This window comes from Arthroderma uncinatum (genome assembly GCF_011692745.1).
Source record: "Arthroderma uncinatum strain CBS 119779 chromosome Unknown scaffold2, whole genome shotgun sequence".
NCBI classification, from domain to species: Eukaryota; Fungi; Ascomycota; class Eurotiomycetes; order Onygenales; family Arthrodermataceae; genus Arthroderma; species Arthroderma uncinatum.
This window is the reverse complement of record NW_022983864.1, coordinates 32,501-57,854: the sequence shown is the minus strand read 5'-3', so window position 1 is coordinate 57,854 and position 25,354 is coordinate 32,501. Positions and strand designations below refer to the sequence as shown.

The 25,354-nt window shown below is 52.2% G+C and overlaps 7 protein-coding genes across 7 annotated transcripts; 2 read left to right on the top strand and 5 right to left on the bottom strand.

Moving 5' to 3' along the window:
- Positions 1-376: 376 nt before the first annotated feature.
- On the bottom strand, positions 377-1,489 carry GIQ15_01963 (bromodomain associated domain-containing protein; the record flags this gene model as incomplete). Its single annotated transcript, XM_033549380.1, has 1 exon — positions 377-1,489. The coding sequence occupies one exon, from the start codon at positions 1,487-1,489 to the stop codon at positions 377-379; it is 1,113 nt and encodes a 370-aa protein (XP_033406541.1).
- Positions 1,490-3,269: 1,780 nt separating this feature from the next.
- Positions 3,270-4,023, bottom strand: GIQ15_01962 (ubiquitin carrier protein; the record flags this gene model as incomplete). Its single annotated transcript, XM_033549379.1, has 4 exons — positions 3,270-3,422; positions 3,491-3,780; positions 3,838-3,940; positions 4,003-4,023. 4 exons carry the CDS (start codon positions 4,021-4,023, stop codon positions 3,270-3,272), a joined length of 567 nt encoding a protein of 188 aa, XP_033406540.1.
- A 1,147-nt stretch (positions 4,024-5,170) lies between these two features.
- Positions 5,171-8,330, bottom strand: GIQ15_01961 (chitin synthase G; the record flags this gene model as incomplete). Its single annotated transcript, XM_033549378.1, has 7 exons — positions 5,171-5,308; positions 5,382-6,027; positions 6,089-6,272; positions 6,334-7,180; positions 7,239-7,600; positions 7,652-8,108; positions 8,253-8,330. The coding sequence occupies 7 exons, from the start codon at positions 8,328-8,330 to the stop codon at positions 5,171-5,173; spliced, it is 2,712 nt and encodes a 903-aa protein (XP_033406539.1).
- Positions 8,331-10,225: 1,895 nt separating this feature from the next.
- GIQ15_01960 (acyl-activating enzyme 13) lies at positions 10,226-12,281 on the top strand (the record flags this gene model as incomplete). Its single annotated transcript, XM_033549377.1, has 5 exons — positions 10,226-10,559; positions 10,619-11,385; positions 11,448-11,542; positions 11,634-11,704; positions 11,842-12,281. 5 exons carry the CDS (start codon positions 10,226-10,228, stop codon positions 12,279-12,281), a joined length of 1,707 nt encoding a protein of 568 aa, XP_033406538.1.
- Positions 12,282-12,741: 460 nt separating this feature from the next.
- On the bottom strand, positions 12,742-14,089 carry GIQ15_01959 (uncharacterized protein; the record flags this gene model as incomplete). The annotated part of the gene is made up of 2 exons (XM_033549376.1): positions 12,742-14,009; positions 14,074-14,089. The coding sequence occupies 2 exons, from the start codon at positions 14,087-14,089 to the stop codon at positions 12,742-12,744; spliced, it is 1,284 nt and encodes a 427-aa protein (XP_033406537.1).
- Positions 14,090-18,197: 4,108 nt separating this feature from the next.
- On the bottom strand, positions 18,198-21,144 carry GIQ15_01958 (iron transport multicopper oxidase FET3; the record flags this gene model as incomplete). Its single annotated transcript, XM_033549375.1, has 10 exons — positions 18,198-18,515; positions 18,568-18,997; positions 19,055-19,261; positions 19,397-19,488; positions 19,545-19,773; positions 19,829-19,937; positions 19,991-20,107; positions 20,181-20,639; positions 20,784-21,066; positions 21,118-21,144. 10 exons carry the CDS (start codon positions 21,142-21,144, stop codon positions 18,198-18,200), a joined length of 2,271 nt encoding a protein of 756 aa, XP_033406536.1.
- A 599-nt stretch (positions 21,145-21,743) lies between these two features.
- Positions 21,744-24,135, top strand: GIQ15_01957 (uncharacterized protein; the record flags this gene model as incomplete). Its single annotated transcript, XM_033549374.1, has 8 exons — positions 21,744-21,908; positions 21,980-22,062; positions 22,132-22,393; positions 22,442-22,565; positions 22,615-23,001; positions 23,058-23,168; positions 23,222-23,424; positions 23,482-24,135. The coding sequence occupies 8 exons, from the start codon at positions 21,744-21,746 to the stop codon at positions 24,133-24,135; spliced, it is 1,989 nt and encodes a 662-aa protein (XP_033406535.1).
- Between the last annotated feature and the right edge of the window lie 1,219 nt (positions 24,136-25,354).

Genomic DNA, 25,354 nt, shown 5'->3' with positions numbered 1-25,354 from the left:
GAACCAGGCGTGGTTAGGTGCACTACGTTTACCAGGCTTTTCCGGAGGTAATATCCTCATCTCGCCCCCCCTGGCTGTTGTTCTACGCTGATGTTATTTAATAGGTGTGCAAACGGGGTTACAGCAGAAACAACGGCATGGGAAGGGCGGAGAGTGCAGTCGAAGGATAGATTGGGGGCGATCAAGTCATAGAAAGGTATGGATTATGAATTATGAAGCTAATATTTACATGGGATTATTGGGCAATGCATTAACTGTGGCCTGAAGCATGTGTAGGATAACGTCACGGCATGTCATGGCGTTGGTCCACCCGCCCGACCCAGCAGGCGAGTGTCCAGGGGGACGTTTTAAAAAGGCGTCGATATCAAAGGCCAGCTTATTCGACTTCCGCGGTTCCGCCCTTTATCCAATCTGTTGTCCGCTGCGAATCAGAGCGGGCACTGGGAGTCGACATTTTCCGCCAGTAGACTCGGCTACTATTCACAATCGGCCCCAGACCCAGTGTCGAGGCGATGTCGCCCTGTTTACCACTCCCCGCGGAGCTCGACTTCATTAGCGCCTTGAGAGTCTTCTCGAACATACTGTCCATACTCTCATTTTTGCGGCCCCATAAGCTCCTTTCTCGCTGCCCTCGCGTGCTTGCCTGGCCATCTCTCGCGGCACGGGTAAGCTTGCGCAGTGCCTCCTCGCCCAGCCTCCCTTCTTCTGTCGCGCGCTCTCGAATCTTTTCAGGGTTCATTTCTCGTTTGGTCGCATATACCGGCGTTTCCTGATATGTGTGTTTGCTCGGGAATCTGGGGAAGTTTTTGGGGATATACGAGGTCCTCTTAGAATCGTCGTTTGTGACATTTAGCTCAGGGCCTAGGAAGGCGAAATTGCGGGCTGGTATTGGCTCGTCGTCGTCATCTTCGGGTGGGGGGGTGAGGAGGGATGACTTGGTTGTAGGAGTTGAGGGTGAGGACTGTATGGTGTGTGGGAAGGCTTTGAGGTGCGGACGGAGGGAATCTACGCGTATCGAGTGATATCGGAGCGCATGTTCAAAATCTTGTGGGATAGGTTGCACTCTCCGGCTGGATGTCATCGAGTGGCGTACATAGGACAGGAAGTGAAGCATGTCTAAAGCAATCATTTTCTTTTGGTCAACAAAACGAACATCGACGTATATAATGAGTTGGAAGAGAAGGCGGTAAATCGTACGCTCTTCAACATTATTCCTAAAGCTGTCTAAGACGACGGGCTCTATCCCATCGAAACCAACTTCACCCAATACCCTTCCTATCGACGCATTCAGCTGTGTATCGATCGACTTGCTGTCGTTCAAGATTTCTGCGCCGGGACCACCAAACTCTGCGAACTCTCGCAGACGGTGGTGACGGCGATATGATTGTCGCTGTTTCTTCGCTGGAGAAGCGCACTCTATATCGGAAGACGGCCGTTTCGCTGAGTTCTGTGGTGAGGGAGGAGCTTGGGTCGAGTTGGTGAGAGCCATCTGAGCGACGTTTGGGAGTCGTGAAGCGCAAGAACTGAAGGCTGAGGTGATAATAGGCGCGGCCGTGGGTATAGGTGATGCATGCAGAGGCAGATCAAGCAGAGACTGGGCGACTCTGATGCCCGTTGTTCCTCTCGCTGCGATGGAGGTAAATCGCGCCTCCAACTCGATGCTCGCAAACCTGGAGGACAGAAATGTAGTCACGTGATGGTGTTGTTCGACCCAGCGCATTCAACTATTGACGAGAAGCCTCTTATTGTATTCGCTCTATTGATGTAGAGGTGCACATAGTAGAAACGCTGTCTACCTCCTCTGCCTCTTACTTCCCTTCCCATTCTTCTTCTTTGCTGTCTTCCTCGTCGTCTTCGTCTTCTTCGACTTCGTCTGTGTTGGTGGTGTGAGAATCACGTGACCCAGACGCTGACCATTGGAAACCTCCAAACTCCAACTTCAACTCTCTCGACGCCCTTGAAATTCACACTCAAACCGCTTCGACGACGCAGACATCTTCTCTCCGGCGCTCTCTGCCTGATCTCAATCTTCGCTCTTCTACAATGGCCGGCGTAGCGGCTATGAAACCAATCACTGGAGTAAGTGCTGCATCCACCACGCCCACCGTGTGAGACGGCTGTGTCTAGCTTTCACAGCTGCTCCGGGTTCCGCGGCGAAGATGAGCATTGCGTTCACCCATTGCTCGTTCTTGCATGCTAACCGCTTTACTTCTGCATTAGATGCTCCGCCGGGGCTTGGTCCTGGACCTCAGCACTGCCATGGGTAAGTCGTCTGGCGTCGACATCTAAAGACTCATGAGTCTGGAAGCGACCTGCTTTGCGGCACATTCTCCATCCATTGGCGCTCCATACGGGTTACATGGCCTTGCCCAAGAGATTATCTAACTAGTCACCAACTGTAGGCCTCGGAGTTACCTCTGGCTACTTCTGGTGGTACGGTAAGTAGTATCCTTCACCTACCGCTACAGACATTCTCGGCTCTCCTCTCTGACACATACACCGCGATGTATAATTAGGCTATCACCTTCCCCGTGTCCGCGCCCGTGACAACTACTACACCAAGCTCGAAGCCCAGCGTGCCGAGGAACTCTCCGCTTAAGCGAACCCGTCCCCGAACCAAACCTCAACCATACATGCAATTTCTCGATCTCCTCTCTTTTGCTTGCCCCATCACCTATGCACCCAGTCCTGTGGATCGTTAGAGGGACTTGGGTATGAGTTGCTTGCACCCGCCAAAATGTCATGATGCACGCTACGACAAGAGATAGGCGAAGGATGTCGACGTGTGTGTTGTATCATGTATATAAGACAACTTTTTAAAGAAAACCAACGCCTTGTCAGGACGATTTATCTCATTGGTCGGGGTTCTCCAAATTTCTATGGCTGTTACATTATTTATATGGTTTCGGTGAGACGATCTGTGGTAGAATAGGGCTGAGAATACATACTGCTACTCATTAGGTTAATTCATATCTTAGTAGGTTACACGCAGTATAGGAACATACCATGATATTCTCCCCGAGTCTATAATAGTTGCGGCTGTAATCGGTACGAATAGCTATCTAGCAGTGATGACATGAAGGTAAGGATGGAATCGAGAATTTAAGCCGTCGTGGCTATAGGTGACGGACGCAACCTATGTTGAAGAAAACGCTTCTCTGGGAAGTTGTAATGTGGGAAGTAATATGAAAGAGCGAAGGAAGTCGGGACAAAATGATATTATATAAGTGTTCATTGCCTTGGTGATTACTTGCTTAACTCGCCCATGTTTATCGAGTTACTCGGTCATACTGTATGTTTTTGACAGAGCCACCGGCCATGGCTGTTCGAACGTTCCGCTTAAATCCTTCATGGTTGAGGCGTAGATCTTCAGCCGCCTCTTTATTCAGTGGATCAGACGCATTTGGTTCAAGGAAGAGGAACTATTTATGTATTAGCAAGACCCCCTATTACGGGAGAGCAGCGGCCAACCGCAAGCAAGAATAAATACCTGTAGCCCAACTATGACCGCATTCAAATTTAATACTGGTTTCCAGTCCTCCCTCAAAATATTCAGACACACGTTCCCTTCAAGGTCGATGTTGGGGTGATATATCGTTTGCTGGCCCTTGACCTTTGGAGGGTCATGTGGGAAGTTCTGGTTGATGGAGAATGTGAAGGAGAATGTGCCCCCACGATACATGCCCTCGTCCGGCTCGATGGTTAAAACAAAGTTCAGAATATCGTCAGGGTTATGGAAGGTCATTTTCATCGTGCTTCCGAGAGACAATTCGGCGAGATCTATAATCCACCCGTTAGTTTACCGGGAGGTATAAAAGCGTGCAACTGTAGACATACCACGCTGCACTCGTAGCTGAGAAGCAGTCACTTTCTTCTTCTTTTTTGTTTCCACTGCACCGCCGCCGCCCTCTGCATTGTCGGCTTGCTGTTGTTTCTGTTTCTGCTATGAGTCAGTCTTCCGGTGTTGATAATATATGAGGCGAATAAGCCAAGTAACCATACCATAGACCATATTTTCAACATCTTCAACAGAAGCTAGCTAGCAAGTAACTATTGAAGATAGTAACCCCGCGCCCGCCTACAATATACACAAAACGCTGGAAAAGGATGGGCCAAGCGATACGCTAATGGTCGTCCACAGGTGTCTATATGTGCGGAATGGCTAGACTCGTCGATGTCAATATTTAGGTACTAGGAAAGAGCGTATTGCTCCTATTAATGGTCGTCGTGTTAGAGGCGCGTGTAGGTGTTGGGTAGCAATGTAGTTCGGTGTTATCTGCAGCCCAAGTTTGACAAATCAGCAAGTATAGCGCACAAGAAGTTCTGACTAGGCAAAAGGTATTTTCATAGGTGCATCATGAGAATATAAAACAACTCAAAATATGGTGTTCTGGCGTGGCAGCAAGAGAGAGGGACAGATCGTTACCGATAAGCGGACAATAGGTCGAGTGAAATGCAAGATAAGCGCTACTGACAGCCTGTAGATGGGTTGTAAAGGGATATCAAGGAACAAAGACTAAGCGCGGATGCGTATATGTTTATCGTACTGCAAGTAAAGAAAGGAAAATCACAGTCGTAAGTATTCGTTAAGGGAAGCAGTATGCAACAACGAAGCGGTGGTCAGAGTCGTTGGATGTTTGGCGGGCAAAAGTCGAGAGCGTGAGGCGCGATAAGAGCACGTGACTAGTTACCTGGCCGCTCAGCTACGAGGAGAATGTGGAAGCTTGAGATGCAGATTACGAGGAGAGAGATTAAAGGCATGACCAAGTGTATATATGGATAAAACTTGGTAGATAATAGGTATGAGGGGACGTAGTTTGACCTATCCCACAGATTGTGCGCATTAAACAGAAAACTGGACGTGGACGGACTAACAAAAACGTAAGAGGGAAACAAATTTGACATAGAGCATAGAGAGCTAAAATGGCGACCGGGGAGAGAGTCAGGTACATAATAGCAAAAGGTATTCATCTAAAATACAGACATGTACCCAACCCGGTCAGGATTGGACATTAGAATAGAATTCGAGTGTACTAGGAAAAAAAAGAGAAACAGAAGGAGAAATGGAGAAAAGATAACATGGAGAAGGGGGCAAGGAAAAAGGAAAATTGTATTTGATAGAAGAGGAGAAGGAAAGCCGTGAATCTGAATCGAGGTATTAAAAGGACTACTATCTTCGTGCGAAACAGCACATGATACCGGATTTACCAAGGAACCAACATGCTCCAATGAATCGAATGAGCGAGAGGGCCGCAGTTGCCCACAGAAGAGCCTGGAAGAAACGACTGGTACGCTCGGTGGCTCGTGACTAAAAAAGTTGACGGGTTAGTTTTGGGAGTAACGAAATTGGGGTTCGAGGATGGGAATGGGGAGAGACATACTGTGAATCCGAGTGCCTTCAAGTTATCACTTGTAATAGCGACGGCCAAAATGGCGTTGGAAAACAACCAGGAGGAGACAAGTCGGGTACGGAAACTCTTATACGAATCCTCGAGGGTCTTTTTCTCGTCGGTCTTGGGTTCAACGTAAGGAGTCAGCGCACGCTTTACGGTACTTTCGAATTGGCTGTCAATATCCGCCTGCGGTTTGTCGACTTCTTCAATTGTTGCTGATTTGCCATCTTCTTTCGTCGTTTGCACAGAAGGCAAGGCATCGGCCTTGTCGGATCCCTTGGTACCCCAGGAAACATCGTGCCAATTGCTGAAAGCGTAGACCATGAGAATGTTGATGTACGAGGACATGATGAGAAGGTACGCCGGGAACGACGTGAACATGTGCCATGGGTCACAGTACATGAAGGAGGCAACGAAGTAGAGACCGAAGGTGGCTGCGAGGGCGATGACGATGATACCGGGACCGGTAGAGCCGAAGAAGGATTTTAAAAACTCGACTGGGCCGTTTTCGGTGTCGAAGGATAGACTTGAACCAGCAGTGAAGGCACGAACGACAAGGTACATGGATAGAATGATGATGTACAGCTGGATGACACCGAAGAGGATAAAAGACGTGATATACGAATGTTTGGAACTAGGATTACCAGGTCAGCAGGCCTGATGAGGAAGGATTGAGTATAGAGAAAGGAACTTACCCCTTGGGTCTGTTACCGAGAGCCAGGATGAACTGCAGTAGCAGGAAGCCGAGATATGCGTATTTCAAAAGGGTGTTCATAATAGGAGTGACCGTGTTGCCGAATGGGAATGCTCTGTTAGAATTGGACGGGCCAGGATTGCCGACGAGGTCCATGATGACGGCAGTAGTAAGCCAGTACGAAGCTACAGGATACCATGGTTAGCATGTGGATCAGTTAAAGGAAACAGCATATGGAATACTTACCTAGAGCGAACCAGGTCATGAAGACAGTGAATGTGTTGTAAAGCATTTGAATGTGGAAGAAGAACATGCGAAGAATGTTATGTCCAGACTTGTACATTCTGCCGAAATGCATGAGGGCGTAGATACTAGCCGCGAAAGAACCGTTAAGCCATCGACGTCGCTGACCGATGAACTCGGGAGCTCCCTCGGGAACATCAGTTTCACCCTTGGAGGCTTTGACGTAAGTAAGATGCCATTTGGAACCAGCTTTGGCGACGAGCTCGAAACAGAGAATACGATCTTCGGCCAAGAACATGTTTTTCTTGAAAATATTCATGCCTTCGATACCCTTGGGGCCAAGCTGTTTGGACAAGGTGTGGTCACCATGGAAGTACTGTTCCAGCGGTCTTCCCATAATGGCACGGAACCGGTAGGCCGAGAAGGCACCGGGCAACACACTGACGTATCCGAAAGAACTTTCCAGCGGCTTGTCAAGAATGTTACTGATCTTGTACTCGAAGTTCTGTGCGGCGACCAAGGGGTTGATGAGGTTCTTCCACCCTTTACCCAACATAGCGTGAATCTCACCGCAAGATCCACCGAGATCCTTGTCGTTGTAGAAGGCCTCCCACAAGGCGAGCAGGGATTTTGGGCCTGGCTTGGTACCGGCGTCCAAAAGAATACAGATTTCGGGGTTGAGGATACGGCCAAAGGCGTTGAAGAGCCATCTGTGGGAGTTGATCTTTTTGCTGTTCTTCTGCTTCAAGCAGAACATCATCTGGACAGGTGGGAGAGTCGAGGGGCTGTCGTCGTGCGGCCGGATGAGCTGCTGGTTCGAAGTCACGGAGAGCTGGGTGGTATATTCGAACTGTAAGGTGTTAGCGGGAGGCACGACTCCAAGGAGTTGGGGGTTTGTCCAGACTTACAATGTGAGCAACGGTCTCCTTGCCATCGACGTCCTTCTTCATGACGCCGTCCTGGTAGATACCAACGGTGGCCAGGAGATCGAGGGTGTCCTTATCGCAAGGATCGATGCCGTCGAAGATCAGAGCGACGACGATTTTCTGCCAGGCAGGACCGCCCTTGTTCCAGAACTCGGACTTCTTCAGGTTGACGATATCTCTGATGTTCTGCATGACGCCGTGTAGGGTACGGGCAGTAAGCACCTTGTCTTCGTTGTAGTAAGTGATGGCAATGAGCAGCTCAGTGTGACGGTTGTACATGGCTGGACGTAGATTGTAGCCGTTGTGCAGGGTGAACTCGTTGGGATCGCAAGTTGCCGCAGTATCTGTATATGTCAGTAAGGTAGTCTCATAGCTAGCTTACAGGCTGAACTCACATCTCATGTGGGTGAACTCCTCGCTGCCGCCCTCGAGGTCGTTTCTGTACTTGGCCTGAACGGCGTTCTGGATGGCACTAGGCACCGGGTAGTCAATACTCAGCACAGAGCCCTGAACCAGCTTGACCTTCCTGGTAGCATATCGGCGCAGGTTCCCCTGCTGGGGAGCCTGTCTCTGGCGCCAGGCCTCGGTGGAGGAAGTCTCGCTGCGGGTGTAGGGCGAAGGAACGCGTCCGGGCACACCAAAACCGGCAGCCGGATTCTGCATCTGGTCCTGTGGGTACTGGGCCATGGTGGGAGCATCAGTCGAGTAAGATTCGGTCAGACTGTACTTGGAGGAGGGCCTGACGGGCGAGTGGCCGCGTTGCTGGGGGTCGTCAAAGGGACCACCGTAGGGCCCCTGGTTTTGGTTGAGAAGCGAGCGGGAAGACTCGTCCTCTTGCGGCAGATGGTATTGCTAAACGAAAAAAACAAGAAGAGAAAAGGGAAAATGTCAGTGCTTGCTTGGGATTCTTTCTTTATTATCATTTCAAGATATGAAACAGTGACTGGGCAGGGATGTGTGAACTTATAGGAGGTCTCCTGTCGTTTGATGACTTACACTTGCAGAGGGAGTCATGTCTTGCAGCCGGTGGCCGTCATTGTAGCCTCCCGGGGAGCTGGGGCCTGGATAGGCCATGGTGACGAGCGCGGAAGGCCGCTATCTACTCCTTTGGTTGTTCGTGGGCGGTAGAAAGGCTGTGATCGATGGAGGCCGTGTTTTCCTTCTGGGGTGCGCGGTTGCGTTGGTCAAGCCAGCGAATGGCAGCACAGAAACGCCGTACACAGTCGACAGTCGACCGGGAGAGCGACGAGAAGGGGAGCAGTCGATGAGAAGGGAGACTCCGTAGGAGGATAGTTGCTTATGTTGGTGGTGGTGGTGATAATGAGGGAGAGATGGTCACACACGAAGCTGGCGGCCTAGGAGGTCACGACCCGTGTCAAGTGATAGACGGGGACAGCGAGCAGAGCAGAGCGAAGCGCGAGGTGAGCGAGAGGAGAGAGACGAGCAGAGCGACGAGCCCGTAGATAGGTGACGGACGAGAGGAAAAGAAGAGAGCAAGAGGCAGAGGAAGAAGAAAATAAGCACGACGCCTAAAATTTTCCAGCGCTTCTTCACAGCCCCCTGAGCAGGACGAGCGAGGAGGCAGAAGACCGGGCGGAGGACTGGGCAGGGCGAAGGGGGACGAGAGCGGCGTGTACCAGTACTTTAGCTTACTGCTTATTTAGGCTGGCTAGCAGGTACTAGTACTTTGAAATTACCGGCACGGAAGAACCAGTCGCCCGTGCTTAGCTCAGCACCCTGAAACATCTAATAATACGCAGGTACACTCAGGTGTGCAGAGGACGCCGGAAGTTGGACGGTTGCATGGCGGAGTATGGAGTAGTCAGGCCTCCAACGCCGTCTTCTGGCGTCTTCTTTTCCTCCCCTCCATGCCTCTACTCTTCACTCTTCTACTCCGTACCTCGCCGTCTTTCGCTCTCAGCGTTGGATGTTGCATTACATAACCACTAAGCCCCAGCTAAAAATAGACCTCGGCCCCGCTGTTATTGGTCAGCGCCTCGTGGCGTAACTTTGGTATTGCGTACCGTATTTGAGCTATATTGTGCATGGTAAAACGTGTTACATACGACGACGATAAACGAGAAGACGATGTGGTAGAGGAGGAGAGAGGAAGAAGACGATGTGAAAGAGGAGGAGGAGAGAAAAAGAAGAAGAGAAGAGAAGAGTAGAAACAATGAGAGGACGACGCAGGATGGCTCTATGAAACTCATGTTTTACCGCCAGTTCCAATACTCTCGATCCTACTCCAGATATCAGCCAGGGCGAAAGGATCTCGAGTCGGCTGCGAGACGAAAAATACCGCGGGACAGACCAGATGCACTCCCAACGGTCTGGTTGCTCGCTTGTTCGCCTGGTCGTCCTCGTGCGTGGCTGTGTTGGATGCGTTGTTTCGCCACGATTAGTGCCTGCCCTTGATCCTCCTTCATTTTAGCGATGCCTATGAATATATCTATCTCGACCGCGCTTGAATGTATACGGTTAGTGGCCTGGCCAGAGTACCAGGACCATGTCCAGAGTGGGAATGCTTAGCCGGAGCCTCCTTCACCGTCAGTTCAGCCGTTCAGCCTTGGGACGGGGATGCACGTCTCGCTGTAGTGACATCGCAAGGTCCACCGAGTTACTCCGTACTGAGCATGGAGTACAGAGTACATGGCGTTTATCATGCTTACTCAGTAAGCACAGAAGCACGGAAGCACCTCGTACAAGGTCTGACGCTGCTGGTCGAAGAGTGCTGTCTGTGAGAGGGTCGATTGTTGCATGAACACCCTTGGAGATGGTTGATATACATATACCCCGACATGAGATTATCCAATTCCCTGTCGTTGTGCTTACACTACTGCACGGAGGATCTGTGTGGTCGGTCCCAATGCCAACGAGCGATCGTCTTTTAAAGAGACGTGGGAGGAGGCACTCGATTTTGTGCCGGACCTACAGACTGCAATACTTGCTTACAGCTCGAGCTTTGAATCATGACGGTTGCAGTAGAGAGCCAACCGCGCGGAGACAGGGTCTTGCCCAACGAGCCCTTTTTCAAAAGGCTGCTTACCCTAGCACAGCTGGGAGACGATCATATCGCTATCCACGACCCTTATCGCGGCGTCAAGGCGAGCTTCCCTCGCTTCCTGAACGATGTTTTGGCCACTCGGGATGCCATCAGGCATGGAACATCGCCTGGGCTGTTTGACCAGCGTGGGATGGTGTATGAGGAGAGACCGTATATTCTCCTCCTGGCGCCGTTCAGCTATCGCTATTTCGTCGGATTTTTTGCCATCCTTGCGCTTGGAGGGGCTGCAATACCGCTGTGTGAGTTGACAGTGAGTCTTATAGACGACGATATCAAGTACGACTGACTGGATTGACAGCCCCAAGCGTGTCTGTCAACGAGGCCGAACGTTTTATGGACAAGTCAAGGGCCTCCTGTCTTGTCTTTGTCCCAGACACAGAGCGCACAGCACTGGAGATCCAACGTCAGCTTGCGGACCTACGGCCAGCAACTCTAGATCTAGTTCCCATACCAGTTGCTGATGGTGAAACAGCCCGTCCTGCCAGGTTATGTGACCTTGATATCACGATTGACAAAGACCTCGTTATCACTCCTAGCCGCCCAGGCTTAGTCCTGGGAACCTCCGGCACTACCGGCCCGCCAAAGGGGGTTGTTCTTACACGGAACTTTCTCAACGTCCCTATGCCTGAGGGAGGGCCCGATGATACCTTCATCACTTTGATCACGGCCGCGAATTGGATCGGTGGTATCTGGCCACCAACCCGACTACTGCTGAAGGGCACCAGGGTCGAAATATTCGACTCCCAGCCAAATACTCCTGAGCCGACGTGGGAGCGCATCCGGCAGGGAGGCGTTACCATGCTTATGGCCCATGCCACCATGTGGACAGATATGATGAAGTATTATATAGAGAAGTTGAGCCATTTGCCTGCTGACGAGCGTGAAGAGTATGTTCGTGGTGCTAGACAGGTTTGGTCTGCCATGTCTGGTGCCGTGCCCATCTTTCCCTCTGTCCTCCTGTTCTGGAGAGAGATACTTGGTCGACCGCTGATGAACCTTTACTCTGCCGCTGAGATGGGAGGCGGTGGCCTGCGCACTTCCGCGGATGCTGAGACGGATATCGAGGTTAGTCGATATGACAATTCCTTCTCTAAGCACGTTGGCCACAGTTAACAGACATGTTATAGCGGTCCGTCGGGGGTCCTTATGCTCAGTTAGAGGTAAAGCTTTCAGAAGGTGACCATGGAGAGATTCTCGTTAGGGGGCCATCGGTGTTTTCCCAGTATGTTGACTGTCTCCCTGGATCCGATATGCATATATAGTGAGACGGCAATACGGTGATGCAGCTGAAGCTAACTAGAGTACCATTATAGCTATTTGGACGATCCCAAAGCAACGGCTGCCGTGTTTGATGAAGACGGTTTCTACAAGACTGGTGACAGTGGTCATATCACTGATGGCCTATATATCATAGATGGCCGACTGAAGCACGACTGCAAGTATCCCGCCTTTATACTTTCAGCCCTTAGCATGAGAGGACTATATATAACAACTAACAAGGCAACTCGCAATGGTAAACAGACATCAAGCATCATTCGTACAAAGTACCAATTCCCGAGCTGGAAATGCAGCTCCATAAGTTACCCTACGCGGATGAGGTATACGCTGTGCCTGTTCCCGCGCCAACAGTAGGTGAACATATCGCAGTCCTGATTCGTCTGGCACCGACGGCACAAGGTACCTCTCTGGCACTTCAGAAATTGCGTGATGATTTGTTGTCCGTCTCTGCTCTGCCTGTGGGTTACCGACCGACTATGCTGCGTATCTTAGCCGAGGGCGAAGATATCCCTCGATCCTACACTGGCAAACCACTTCGCAAGCAGATTGCGAAGGAGTTCTTCCCAGGACCCGACGGAAGCATGCCCGGGGAAGGTGATTATACGATAGAGGTGTGGAAATTCGAAGGTGTGCCCTTGGCTCAGGATTTTGACCAGGGAAGTGAAAGGAGGATTATGGTATGAGACTAGGTCACTTGTGAATCCGATATTTACAACTACGATGAAACATATGGACATGAAAGAATAGGAGATACCGTAGGTAGGCTTGGTTCATGGCACAAGTTGAATGAAACATGACTACATGGAGAAAGGTACAGCTAAGGCCAAGGAGGGGAATATATCGGGGCCAGGGAAACAACAGATAAATGAGGGCGAATACATAGGAAGCAGACATTAAAGGGGCATTGGGAGAAAAGACAGCGAGAAAGTAGCAATAGGGGCTAAGTAATGGATAAAGAAACCAGGGCCCACCGAATCCTTTAAAAGACGCCGCATAAAAAGTTCCTTTGCCGGGGTGTAACCCGTGAACAAACAAACAAACAAACAAACAAACAGAAAAAGATGCTATAGCTGATTCGTGATTTCCATCCTGTCAAGGGAGGTGGATTGCAGTAGCGGGTATAGAGTGTATGGAGGAGCAGCCTCACGGCTTGGCCTTGACTTCGTGTTTATCGTCGAAGGGGCTGGCACTTCGCTTCGTATGGCCGGTTGAAAGCTGGGATTCGCGGTCTGAGGCAGATGATTGCGAGGATTCTTCCTCTATTATAGGGTCCGCGAACGGGCTTTGTTTGATGTCGGGCGAGTCATCGATTTCGGTGACGGCGAGAGATTGGACGGATTCACGGGGTTTACTCCTGGCAGTATCTTGGCTTGTGGCGTTGCTGTTGGCATTGCCTGAACTGGGAGCGGTACTCCTCGAGTCGAGAGAGGAAGAGTCGTCACTGCTTGGAGCATTATCGGGCGACTCGACGGTCACCTTAGGCGTGTTGTGAGAGGTGTTCTCGTTGGCGAGGGTGGTGGTCGTCTTAGAACGGCCGCCCTTGGTGACGTTGATAGGGCGAGCGACGGCGCTTCGGGCAACGATGGAGCTGACACCGAGTTTAGCGGCGACTGCATTGGCCTTGTTGAGCTGGGAGTTGGTGATGGCTGGGACATTGGGCGCGGTTGAGGAAGCTGGCGAGCTGCTGCCAGACTTGACGCTGACGATGTTCGCCTTGGCCCGGTACGCCTCCTGAGCTGGGACAGGGCTGACGATCGCGTTGTGACGGTAGATGGTCGTGGCGACGCTGCTTCGGGCCAGACTGGGGCTGATGCTCTTGCCATCGTCGTCTGTCATGCCGGACCACATGGAGTCTCGAATGTCGCCAGGCATGAAGTAGTGCTGCTGCTGCTGATTTTGGCAGTTGTTGACAGCTGACGGGATTGGAGGAACGGGGGGAACCATCAGGTCTGGCGAGCCAGGGGCCGATCGGTTGGTCACGCCGGGGATGTACGCGATCTGGATGACATTGGAGGCGCGGGTGAGGACAGTGGAGGCGATCGAGCCGACTGCAGACTGTCTCTTCTGGCGGGCGCTGCCAAAGTCGTCGCTGACGTTTCGCTTCTCATCCCACATCTCGGTGTTCTTGGGTCGGCGCCGGACGCAGAACCACCAGGCGAGCACGAGGGCTGCGACGAGGGCGAGTCCTCCGATGACGCCGCCAGCGATGGCACCTGTAGGAGTGCCCGAGTCCACCGGCGGCGGGTTGGATAATGGATCAGGGGTGCAGACGGCAGCGGCGCAGGCTTCGCACGATTTGGCCGTCAGCGTACATATCTCGGTGTCCTTGCAGGCCGGACATGGCGGTGCTTCGGTCGGGCAATTGACGACGCATCGGCGGAAGAGGTTGCTGGCAGAACGCCCGTAGAGAGCTGCGACTCGTTAGGTTAGACAGTGACGAGAGAAGGGTGAGAGTGCCCTGACAAAAAAACGTACCGGTCTCTGAGGTCATGACGAAGGTTGGAGATGGGAGAAACGCAGACAAAACGAATGGATGCTGCTCAACAGCGAAGAAACGAGCGAACGAAGGGCAAAGAGAAACGACGGTTGAGGACAAGGACGAGGACGAGGACGAGGCTGGTGGTGAATGCTGTCAAACGAGTGTGGTTGTGGAGACGCCGGCCAGATCACTGACGGGCAGACATCACTCTGCAGTCGTCGACGCAGCGAGATGTCGCGTCCGGCGTGTGCGGTTACCTGTATCGGTCGACTGACGCTGAGATGTGATGCTGATATGTGATACTGAGATGTGATACTGAGATGTGATACTGAGATGTGATGCTGAGATGCTGAGCGAGAGACGTCCAGGGCGGAGGTGGAGATGGAAGCGAAGGAAGATGAGACAGGACAAGGCGGGAAATGAACCAGGGCCGCGGCTAGGGCGGGCGCAGCACGTCGCGGGTGGAGCCGGCATCCCCGTCGCTGATTGGAGACAGGGGTGCCTGACTAGCCGTTATAGGCTACTTCGGCCCGCTGGGTGGGGGATCTTGGCATAGGTAAGCGTTTGTTATTGGCTGAAGATGCACGCACCATGCATGACTAAGCGGGAACGGCTGGATGACCTCGATATGGTTAGCGTGAGATATATTACTAAGCACGACAAACAAAACAAACATAAACAATCGTCAGCTCTTAGTCATTCCACTTAGTCAGAAATCAGTCAGCATCAAGAACAACAAGAACAAGAAGAAGAAAAGAAGAAAAGTAGTTGAACTTCGTCTACTCCATACACAACCAAGGTTGATGGAAGGAAGATGAAGACCAGCTGTACTGGGACCGGCGATCCCCTAGTGACCGGCGCTTGCACTGCATCCTTCGGCGCGGCCGTCTGGTTGAGGGTCCATCCGTTACACGGCGTGACCTTGGAGGACTGCTGCCAGCTACAACCAGCGTCTCTCACCTTGATTTACCGTATTGGGTAAACAGATATCTACTGAGGAGGAGAGCGATGGCAATCCTGATCGTCCTGCTTGCTCCCCTCGCCTGGCTATCGGCTATAAAAGCATGAATACTTCCTCACAGGATGGAGCAAATATATCTGCTATTTTATACCTTGCCGAAACATGGGAGACCCTCGGGACAACAAGTTTGAAGAGGCCAAGGCCCGGTACGTCATCCCTGGCGGCAGCGTTGAGAGAGACCGTCTGCGCGTCCAGCATGAATGGATCAAGGGCACGGCTGGAGGCCTGATCAAGGCGCCAATCGACCTCACGGCCAAGGGGATGAAGGTGCTCGACTCAGCTACGGCGGATGGTAAGCGCTGTGCTGACTGCTGTCACCCGTAGCGTTGCTTCTTTGAATGCTTGTTTCTGACTCTCCCTCTGTCCAGGTTTCTGGATCCACGATGTGCGTCTCGTCCTTCCCGACGACGCGGAATATGTAGGTTTCGACATTGCGTACGTCCTCCGTCGAGACCCTGTCGAACAACGACCGCGGCTGCAAAAAAGAAAAAGGGCTGACCATGACGAACTGTAGGACGGAACTGTTCCCGCCGGCCGAGATGCTGCCTCCGACCGTGTCACTGGTGCCGCAGAGCGTCACAGACTCGCTGCCGCCCGCGTGGGAGAACCGTTTCGACCTGGTCAACCAGCGTCTCCTGTTCGCCTTCTTCCAGCGCCAGGAAATCAACCAGATCATCAAGCGGCTCGTCAGCTGCCTCAAGCCTGGCGGATGGATCCAGTTCTTCGAGTATGACCACCACACCATGGTGGCAGACCCCCAGGCGACCACCTACCTGCTCTTCTACAAGTTTGCCGAGCGGAAAGTTCGCAACCTCAACGTCAAGGCTGACATCATGGATGCCCTGGAAGACGCTGGATGCGTCAACGTCCAGAGCCAGTGCCTGGAGATGATTGCCGGGAACGCGCATGCGGACCGGGAGCAAGGCATGAGGGGACGACGCGTTAGCCGAGTCCTCTTCCACTCGTTCGGCAGTCTGGTCAAGTACGTCCTTCATTTCATCCTTTCCTCCATATTCTTCCTCTCCTGTCGCTTTGTCCACTAACTGGAGTAGACTGGAGGATGTCGGGCTGAGCGAAGATCACCGCCCACAGCTGTCCGCGCAGCTGGAGAGGGACATGGACACGTACAAGACGGGTGTGGCCGGGAACTTCATCTGGGCCCAGAAGAAATGTACATAGACATGAACCAGGAATGACATAGTACACTCTAGTCCTAGAACTTCAGCCCGAGCCACCGTCGTCGAATAAGGAATATAGCTTGTATCAGAGTGCGTACACACAACCTCGCATCCCTGCTCGCGATCAACAGGCCCTCTCCACCCTATGAGCGTCTGGATGGTCGAAGTTAGAGAACATCGAGCTTCCCTCTCGCAGCTCCAAATCACCGACCCGATTCGCCGAATCTCACGTAGGGGGGGTTACACATTCACGTCAGCCGGTCGTCGTTATTCCCATCCACCCGCCTGTGGTTAGAGGAGCGATCCAACCAAGCCACCGAACTCTGTGAACTGCCGTGGTTGAGACTGGAGACGTCGCAAGGATTCTCAAGATAGATGCAGACTCGCTCGTTAGCCACACGCTAATGCACGCTGGGATGAAGGGATTCGCAGGTTGCGTCTGCTTCCCCCTGCTGTGGGCACATTCTCGCTGGGAAAAGGCCCCTGGTCCTGTCTCGCAACTAGCATTTCTCCATCCTGTGGCTGACGTGGCTAGTAACTAACGAGTTATCTATGAAGGTTGGCCCAGTCGTCGTACTCCGTACGCTCGCATTAATATCGTGAAAAAAAAGGTGTACCTGGTGGAGGGGCAGCCATGGTATATTTTCGCGCTGGAGGCTGGACGTCAACGGAAGGTTTATAAAGATGCGCTTGTTCCCGTAGCTATTTAGCAAGATGTCGCGGCCTCTACCACCGTCCAACTCATCCCTCTGCTCTCAACTATCCCCGTCCTCGCGGCCATGTCATTCCTGAAGAAATTCGAAGAGCTGAAGGCTAACTTCTCGGACAAGCCACAGCAAGGAGGTATTCTCGCTACACTCTCTCTGCCGGCCGATTCGTTCTAACCGGCGTATAGGCGAACGCGCATACGGTCAGCAGCCGCCGTATGGACAGCAACCACCTTATGGCCAGCAGCCGCCTTATGGGCAACAGCAACAGTATGGACAGCAGCCACCATACGGGCAGCAGCAGCAGTATGGCCAGCCTCCATATGGACAGCAGCAGCAATATGGCCAGCAGCCGCCCTACGCCCAGCAACAACAGCCGTATGGCGGCCAACCGCAGTACGGCTCTTCCCCGCCACCACAGGGCCCTCCACCCCCTCTCCCAGCCGGATGGACTCAGCATTGGGACCAGGTGAACCAGCGCGCGTACCATGTCGAGCAGGCCACCGGCCGTTCGCAGTGGGAGGCCCCGGCTAACTCTAGCATGGGCTCCGGAGGGTACGACGCCCGCGGTGCCAGCGGTGGCAGTGGTCAATACTATGCTGGGGGGGCAGCTGGAGCTGGTAGTGCCTACGGCGCGTCTCAATATGACAGCTCTAAAGATGGATATGAGAAGGACAAGAAGAAGAAGAGTTCTAATGCAGGAACTATGCTGGCTGCCGGTGCTGGTGGTCTTGCTCTCGGCGCCGTTGGCGCCGCTGTTATTTCACACGAAATCAGTAAGCTACTTTATGCATCTCATCATATCTTTTTCCGGCTCCGTTCCTGACAAGGCGATACTACTGCAGATGAACACGAGGAAGATGAGCGCGCGGAAGAGCGTGAGGAGGAGCTGGAGGAGCGCGATGATGGGTCTGACGATGGTGGATCTGATGGTGGTTACAGCGACTAAATGGGCGTAGCTGGACTACCGACTTATCAACGTTGTGTCCTAGTCAATTGAATTTTAATGCGAGATCATGAATCCATGGACCTGTGATTCTACTCCAGCTTCTCCTGGACAGTTATCGAGGAGGTATTCAATAGATAAAAGCTACCGGTATTCAGATGCCTCGTCTAGGAATCGCTTTTATGCCACCAGGCTTAAATCTGACGGTGGCTTCAGGGCTAGTAGCCTGTCGTGTAATGACAATATATCTCCGAATGTACACTTCCTCTCAAGCTAGATAGCTACAAGTATGACTCGGAAGATCCAACGACCTTGAGCCGTTGTTCATCACATCGACCAACATCGCCATGCCACTAGCGAGATGCCACAAGATATGGCAGTGAAACAGCCACACTCCTGGATTGTCAGCTCGGAACCTTAGTACTGCGTGGCCCCGTGCGGGAATATGCACTGTGTCTCTGAGAATTGCCTTTGAATAGTCGTACGGCGGTGCCGAGGATGGGTTATCGTCTAGATCCCATGGATTGTACGAACCAAAGCCTGTTTCCGCTTCGTAAAGCGATAGAACGTAAAAGTCGTGGCCGTGCTGGATAGGTTAGATAAGCGCTGTCGGTAAGAGATGGATCGAAGATACATACAATATGAAAGGGATGCGGCCCTTCGTCCAGGTTGTTGACAACTAAATCAACCCATGCAGGCTCGCTGCTTGTCCTGACCGCGAACTGGTTTTTATCCCAGTCCTTGGGTTCCAGCGCGATCAGGGGTAAGGGTGGATCTGCCTGCGGGCGCCAGGATGTGTGATTGAAGAATCCATAAGGAGCATTGCGATTTGCCGATAATTTCGACAACACTGTATACACAACGAAGGTTTGGTCTGCTTGCGCAGGTATTTGAGAGGTTGTAGCTGGCGTAGAAACCAACTCTGCAAGGTCTACATGTCTTCCAGGCTCCCCAATTGGATTGTCTGACAGAGGTTTGGAGGGTGAATTCGGTTTGGATTGTTGTGAAGAGTCAGTGATAGGGAATGTTTGTATGTGAGTAAGTGCCGGATTCGGGAGATTGAAGCACCTGTGACGGCTGTTAGAATGCTGGGGCTAACATGGCACTTCAGACGTAGGCTCATACTCTGGATCAAGCTCCACTGTCATAGAAGACCGTGTAGACTCTCCTACAACATTATGGACAACGAAATCCATTCGCTGACCGGGGTATACTATGCCTATTGAATGGGCATTTGGCGTCTGAGACGGCTGTTCAACGTCTGTCCCACCGTCAACCTGGATGGGGTTTATAACCCCATGCTCAAAGCCAAGACTCACACCCGCAAGTGATCTAAGTCCGTATTAGCAAACATATAGGCCTTTGTTTAACATGGAGGAAGGGGAGCAAAGTGTAGAATACCCGACGTTTACAACTCTGACTCGGTGGGATACGCCTGAATCAAAGAGAAGCTCTGGAGTAGCGTACCCGCTGTCGACACAGTCGAGTGGCCGTACGGGTGGTGCCATTGAACAGTTGAACTTCCCAGCACCGTTGATTAACAGAGAATCCGGGACGGGCTTCGACATGTCAGTGAATGGAATTGTAAAGTCGAGCCGGAAAGGGCGAGACGAACCTCTTGTCCGTTTGAAGTTGAAGACTGGAACCAGGCCAATACTTCGTGGGCTGGACGGTGGTACCAGTCTCCGATTAGGAGGAGGTGCTCCTGTTGATACCCATATTTCAGGCTATCCGTCTGTCCTAGTTGGTTCCGTGCAGCTCGAATAGCCGGTACAGACGGCTTATGCACTATGAGTCCACCATATAGACCCTCTGCTCGCTGCAGGCCTGAGTGTGCGTGATACCTGATACGAGAAGTGAGCAAAGTACTCCAGCGTAGGGGATGGAAGCGTCACTTACCAAAACGTCCCACTCTGGGAGTCGGAGATGGTGAAGTTATATAGCATAGAACCCCCCGGAACTATTGGGCACTGGGTGACCCCTGGTACTCCGTCCATATGGTTTGCACCTCGAGACCTGGTTAGCAGTAGTACATTGGTAAGTGTGCATACAGTGACATACCTCTCATGTGTAGACCGTGCCAGTGAAGGACTACGCCTTCATCTTCGAGGTTGTTGACGACATGGATATTCAGTCTGTCCCCCGACCGAGCCTCGATGGTCGGCCCCGGAAACATGCCTGCAGCGCGCCAACGGTCAGCCCCCTTGCACCGAGAGATATAGCCATGATGATGTGTGTGAGAGAGAGCTACCATTGATGAGATAAACGCGCTTCCGTACTCCGTCCAAGCGACGATAATCCGTCGTAATGGTCCAGTCCAGCCGAACAGTAGTACGTCCACGGAAGACATGGTCCTCCGGATGGAGGAGGGAGCTCCAGGGCGACGCAGTGTCGAGAGGAACGCCCACGCCAGCGATGTTCGCAACCGACCCTTGCTGCCACTGTCCCAGCAGCTTCAAGAAGACGAGGAGTGTCGAGATGCAGCAGAGCAAACCGACAAAGGGCCATAGACCAATCAGAGGAGCCCGTCGAGTTTCTGTCTCTGGCCGTCCCCCTGTCCCCGCGGTCGAAGGGCCAGCGTCTTCATCCTGGTGCTGGTCATCGTCGTCTGACTGCTGAAGCCGCCGCTGCGAGTTGTGTCGTCGCCTGCTGGCCGGTCTCTCCATCGCCATCTTTTCCATCTTCTGGGCCTGGACGAGGTGGAAGTCTGCTGCCGGCAAGGGGCAGTCAGATAAAGGGCGATCACAGGCAGGCCTTTTGCATCCACCCTGGACTCCACGAGACGAGGAGGCATGATCAATCCCGTCGACCACATATCGAACATGAGTATCGTAGCCTCACCGACGGCCGCTACCGTGCAACCGTTGGATCTCTGCCGCTGCTGTGACGAGGCCGGATATCATGATGGACCCCGTCGCCTGTTCGGACTTCTCAACCATGCAAACCTTGCCCGTCGCACCCTCTCGACACGTGTGTGGAGGTATCCATCCGATATGTACGGAGTCGTGGAAGTTGAAGTCGATGCTGGTAACCACCTTCGCCTTCTGTGCATATACTCCGCGGTTGTATAAACACACTTCCTCTCGGCGGATTCCACGGTGAATACGAGCGACGCAAAGAGTGATACACGCAAAGTTCTACGCAGACTTAAGACTTTTAGCGTCGACAGGCGTTGTATCTCCACCGACGGCCAGGGGACGGAGGGCGCCTTGCATGGGAGCAAACAGCTCTCGAGATGCCAGAAGTGATGCCAGCCTGTGTCTCCTGGTCGAGACCTTGCCTTGTCTCCCTGCCGCATGCTGGCCTGGCCACTCCTACCGTGCGACTGGCCTGACATCTGATCTGATATATATCTACTTATACCCTTGAACGAATCTTCAGACGGTCTACATATACCCGGGCCAATCACGGAGCCGCGAATGATCATTTCCTCTCTGGCTGCCGGTCGACGGCTGGCCCTCCTCCCTGGGTGCGGGCAGGGTGGACTGCTGATCCGTTTCTGCATCACTGTGGATAGGGGGATGGGCCTTCGAAGGTGGAGGAGATGCTGGTGGTGGGGGGGAAGAGATGCAACGCTGCGAGGAGGAGGAGAGATATCACCCTCGTCGTGCATGCTATTGAGACAAAGAATGGTCGACGGTGTCGCGCGTGGGCCGAGGAAACAAACTGGCCGTCTGTCTCAGCTACCGCGAGTGTATAACGGTGCCGGGTCCTTGCTGCTTTTTTATGCAGCGTGATCGCCGTATATTTCTCTTCTTTTTCCTTCTCGATTCAAACCGCATTGCCGGCAGCGTGAGTTCTTTGGTTCGACGCTATGCAGACCACCGCTCTACTGCTCACAGCATTGTCTGTGGTCCTAGTTGACCACCATCACCATGCGTATGCCGCACCGAATCCCGCCGCAGGGGAGACTGCTCGCTCCCTAAAGGAGATCGAGCATGTCGTTATCTTCATGCAGGAGAATCGATCATGGAACCACGTACGTTATCGCCTTTTTTTTCTTCCCTTCAGGCTCTCTGCTCCAGCCATGCCCTGACGATGCACATCTAGTACTTCGGAACCATGGCCGGTACTAGGAACTTCGGGGATCCAAATGTCCAAGTCAATGACGATGGAATGCCCGTCTTCTCTCAGTAAGTGCGACATCAAGCTCGCCTGGACGGGGGGTGGTGGTTACTGACTGACATTTGCGAACTATCCAGAAAGGTCACACCACCAAGGCAAGGTGTCAATAGGCTGACGCCGTGGTACCTGGGCCACCTTGGCGGAACATGGTCTGATGGCGTCCAATGTGCAGCGGGAGGCAGCAATTCCTACCCGGAGAACCAGGCGTCCTTGAACGGAGGCAGAAACGATCGATGGCAGTACTTTGGTGAACCCACTAACTGGGGGTTCCTGAAGCGACAGGACATCCCCGTCCACTTCTCCGTGGCAGAGGGCTGGACTGTCGGGGACATGTACCAGGTATGTAGAAAATGGTTCGGATAGCTAGACATTTCTGACACGGGATAGCAATCGCAAATCACGGCAACAAACCCCAACCGAGTCATGCTGGTTAGCGGATCGATCAACGTCCCGGGAAGCCCCCAGAAACCTGATGACGGAGGCACATATCTCGATAACAACGAGGTTCCCGGTATGTGGATAATCGGTCGCCAAATAGAAGCTACAGCTAACATCTATAGGCTGCCCTCTCCCCCATATAAACTGCTATCCACTCAACTGGAAAACCAACTATGAAGTCTATGAAGATGCCGGAGTGTCATGGCAGGTATATCAGGACAGGAACAACTTTGGTGACAACCCGCTTGCCCACTTCCAGAATTTCCGTAAGGCGCCTGCAGACTCACCTCTTACCAAGAAGGGAATGTCATACCTGGGATTGGAGCAGTTTTACAAAGATGCTCGTGCTGGCACCCTTCCAGAAGTCAGTTTCATTGTCGGCCCCATGGAATTGTCCGAACATCCTCCATGGCTGCCGAAGGATGGTGCATGGCTGCAGCAACAAGTTATAGACGCGGTGACCCAGAGTCCAAAGTACGGCAAGACGGTCTTGTTAGTCAGTTATGACGGTAGGCACCGCCCCTTCCCACGATGATTCTGAATAATATTCTAACTTGTATATCAGAATCCGGTGGCTTCGGCGACCATGTTACTCCTTACCATTCGCCCAAAGGAACCCCCGGCGAATGGATGAGAGATTACCTAGGCCAACAGGGCGACATTTTCACTGGCCCAGGTATGCCTCCATCTTCTATATTTTAGCCATCCAGCTGTTAACTAGGATAATAGGGTGGAGAGTGCCCTTCTACGTGATCTCTCCGTTCACCCGTGGAGGCCGTGTTTTCACCGAGCACGCAGATCATACCTCTCAAATCCTCTTTGTCGAACAGTGGCTTGCTAGTAAAGGATACGATAACGTCACCTTGCCAAGTATGGTTCACTGGCGCCGTGAGCATATGTCTAACCTTGTTAGCATGCTCGACTTTGAGAATGTGAGTTTATGCTCGTTTCAGTCTAAAGACTACAAAGCTGATAAACGATCTCTGTAGGCGGATACCTCCGTGCCCCAAGTTCCCAAGGCCGAAGTCCCTAGAAAGAACGCGTTTGGAGCCTGGGACGGACTGGCAAGATGTAGAGCTCGTTTTACCAACCCTCCTGCACCGTGGACATCTCAACCAAAGGGTTTCCCGCCTCCAGGGCTCATCGAGCAAGGTTACAAGCAAGTCGTTGGAACCCTCACAGAAGGGAGATATCTTGTATTCTCCGCTCAACAATCTTCCAACAAGGATGAGTACCTGCTCTCCCACAAAGATGCGACGAAACTTGGCGTTATTTCCAAGTCGAGCACCGACGAAAAACGTTACGCTCAGCCAGAGACTCGATTCGTCATCCACTATTACAACAACGGTGCAACTGACCTTGAGACTAGACTGACGAAGCAGGATGGACCATTCCTCGTGTCGACCCCAAATAAAAAGCGTTGGTTAGGGCCCAAGGGAACGCTAGTAGAGTCGCGCGACAAGGCATCGCCCATGGACATTGATTTTGATGCTGGAGGTCAGGGTAAATCCCGTGGTTACTCCATGAAATACGCTGGTGGTGGAGATAATGGCTTCGTATCCGTCAGCCAGGGAGCTATCAGTATCGGCAAGGCCTCAGCACAGTTCAAGTTCAAAATATGGAGTGTTTCTTACGATGGATAAGAGATAGATATATAATTCATAGAATCGTCTGAGGCGGCGTAATGCACAGCTGAGTCTCATGAAGCCTCCACTTCTATTCTTGCATATTGCTTTCTGGGAACTTGACCACGCCAAATCCTCCAGACACTTTGACCCAATCTCCATCGATTTTTGCTTCTGTATACCAATGCCAACACACCTCAACTTCAGAGAGCGGAATGGTGAGAATGACGAATAGTAATCCAATCACCTCCAGCTGCGAAATCCTCTCACTCTGTCATCATCTAAATCTATCAGCCTCTTCTGATCTTAGAAGCGATAGCCCCATGGTCTGAGATAGTCGTCTATATACTACTTTAGAACCTACGTTGACAATATATCGACATGAGACCATGTCCAAACTTGGTTCAGCTGATGGTGGTGTGTGTGTAGAAACATGTCTGGTCTACATCAAGGAGACAGTGGCCTTCGTACTCTGGGGTCCGATACACTATGATAGCGTGCGACAGGGTATCGGTGTGAATCCTTGAACAAGCCAAGCCCATTCTCTCCGTTTATATATTGTGAGCCAGGAATGCAGGAGCCGCATCCCAAGGATGTCGTGTCGCGAAGAAGAGGCTGAAGTGGACGATGGGAACAAGATATCACGTGATTCATATCGAGTTAACTACCTAGGACGATCCAGCAAAAGAAAGACAAGCGAACGAACGTCACGCATCTTCTCCGGAGTTCATACTCGGCGATCAACTGTGTGGCTCTGTACGGAATCACCATACGGGTCTGCTTTAGTTAGATGCTTCAATTAGGTCCACAACTCAGTGTGCCAAGATGAAATACGAGCCGCGTTCTGCATCATACGCTTTACATGGTGAAAGACGGGGTCATCGCAAGGGTAAAGCGGCTTCTTTATAAGAGCCAGTGTCAACCTCGCCAGTGCAATGGACGATGATCTCGTGCGTGGTGCATTTTCCTCAGCAGCCGTCTGAGAATTCTGGTGAATATGCGCCTCCTGAACACTAGAAGCTTCGTTGTCGAAGAATTCTTCGACGATAACAATATCCCCCCATATGCTATCCTTTCCCACAGATGGAGGGACGAGGAGGTGTCTCTCCACGATTTGAAATCGGGTAAAGCCCCTGGAATGAAGGGATACCAGAAACTCACCGACAGCTGTGCGCAGGCTATACTTGACAAGTTTGATTATATTTGGGTGGGTGCAATGCGGCCCGTCGGGACTGAG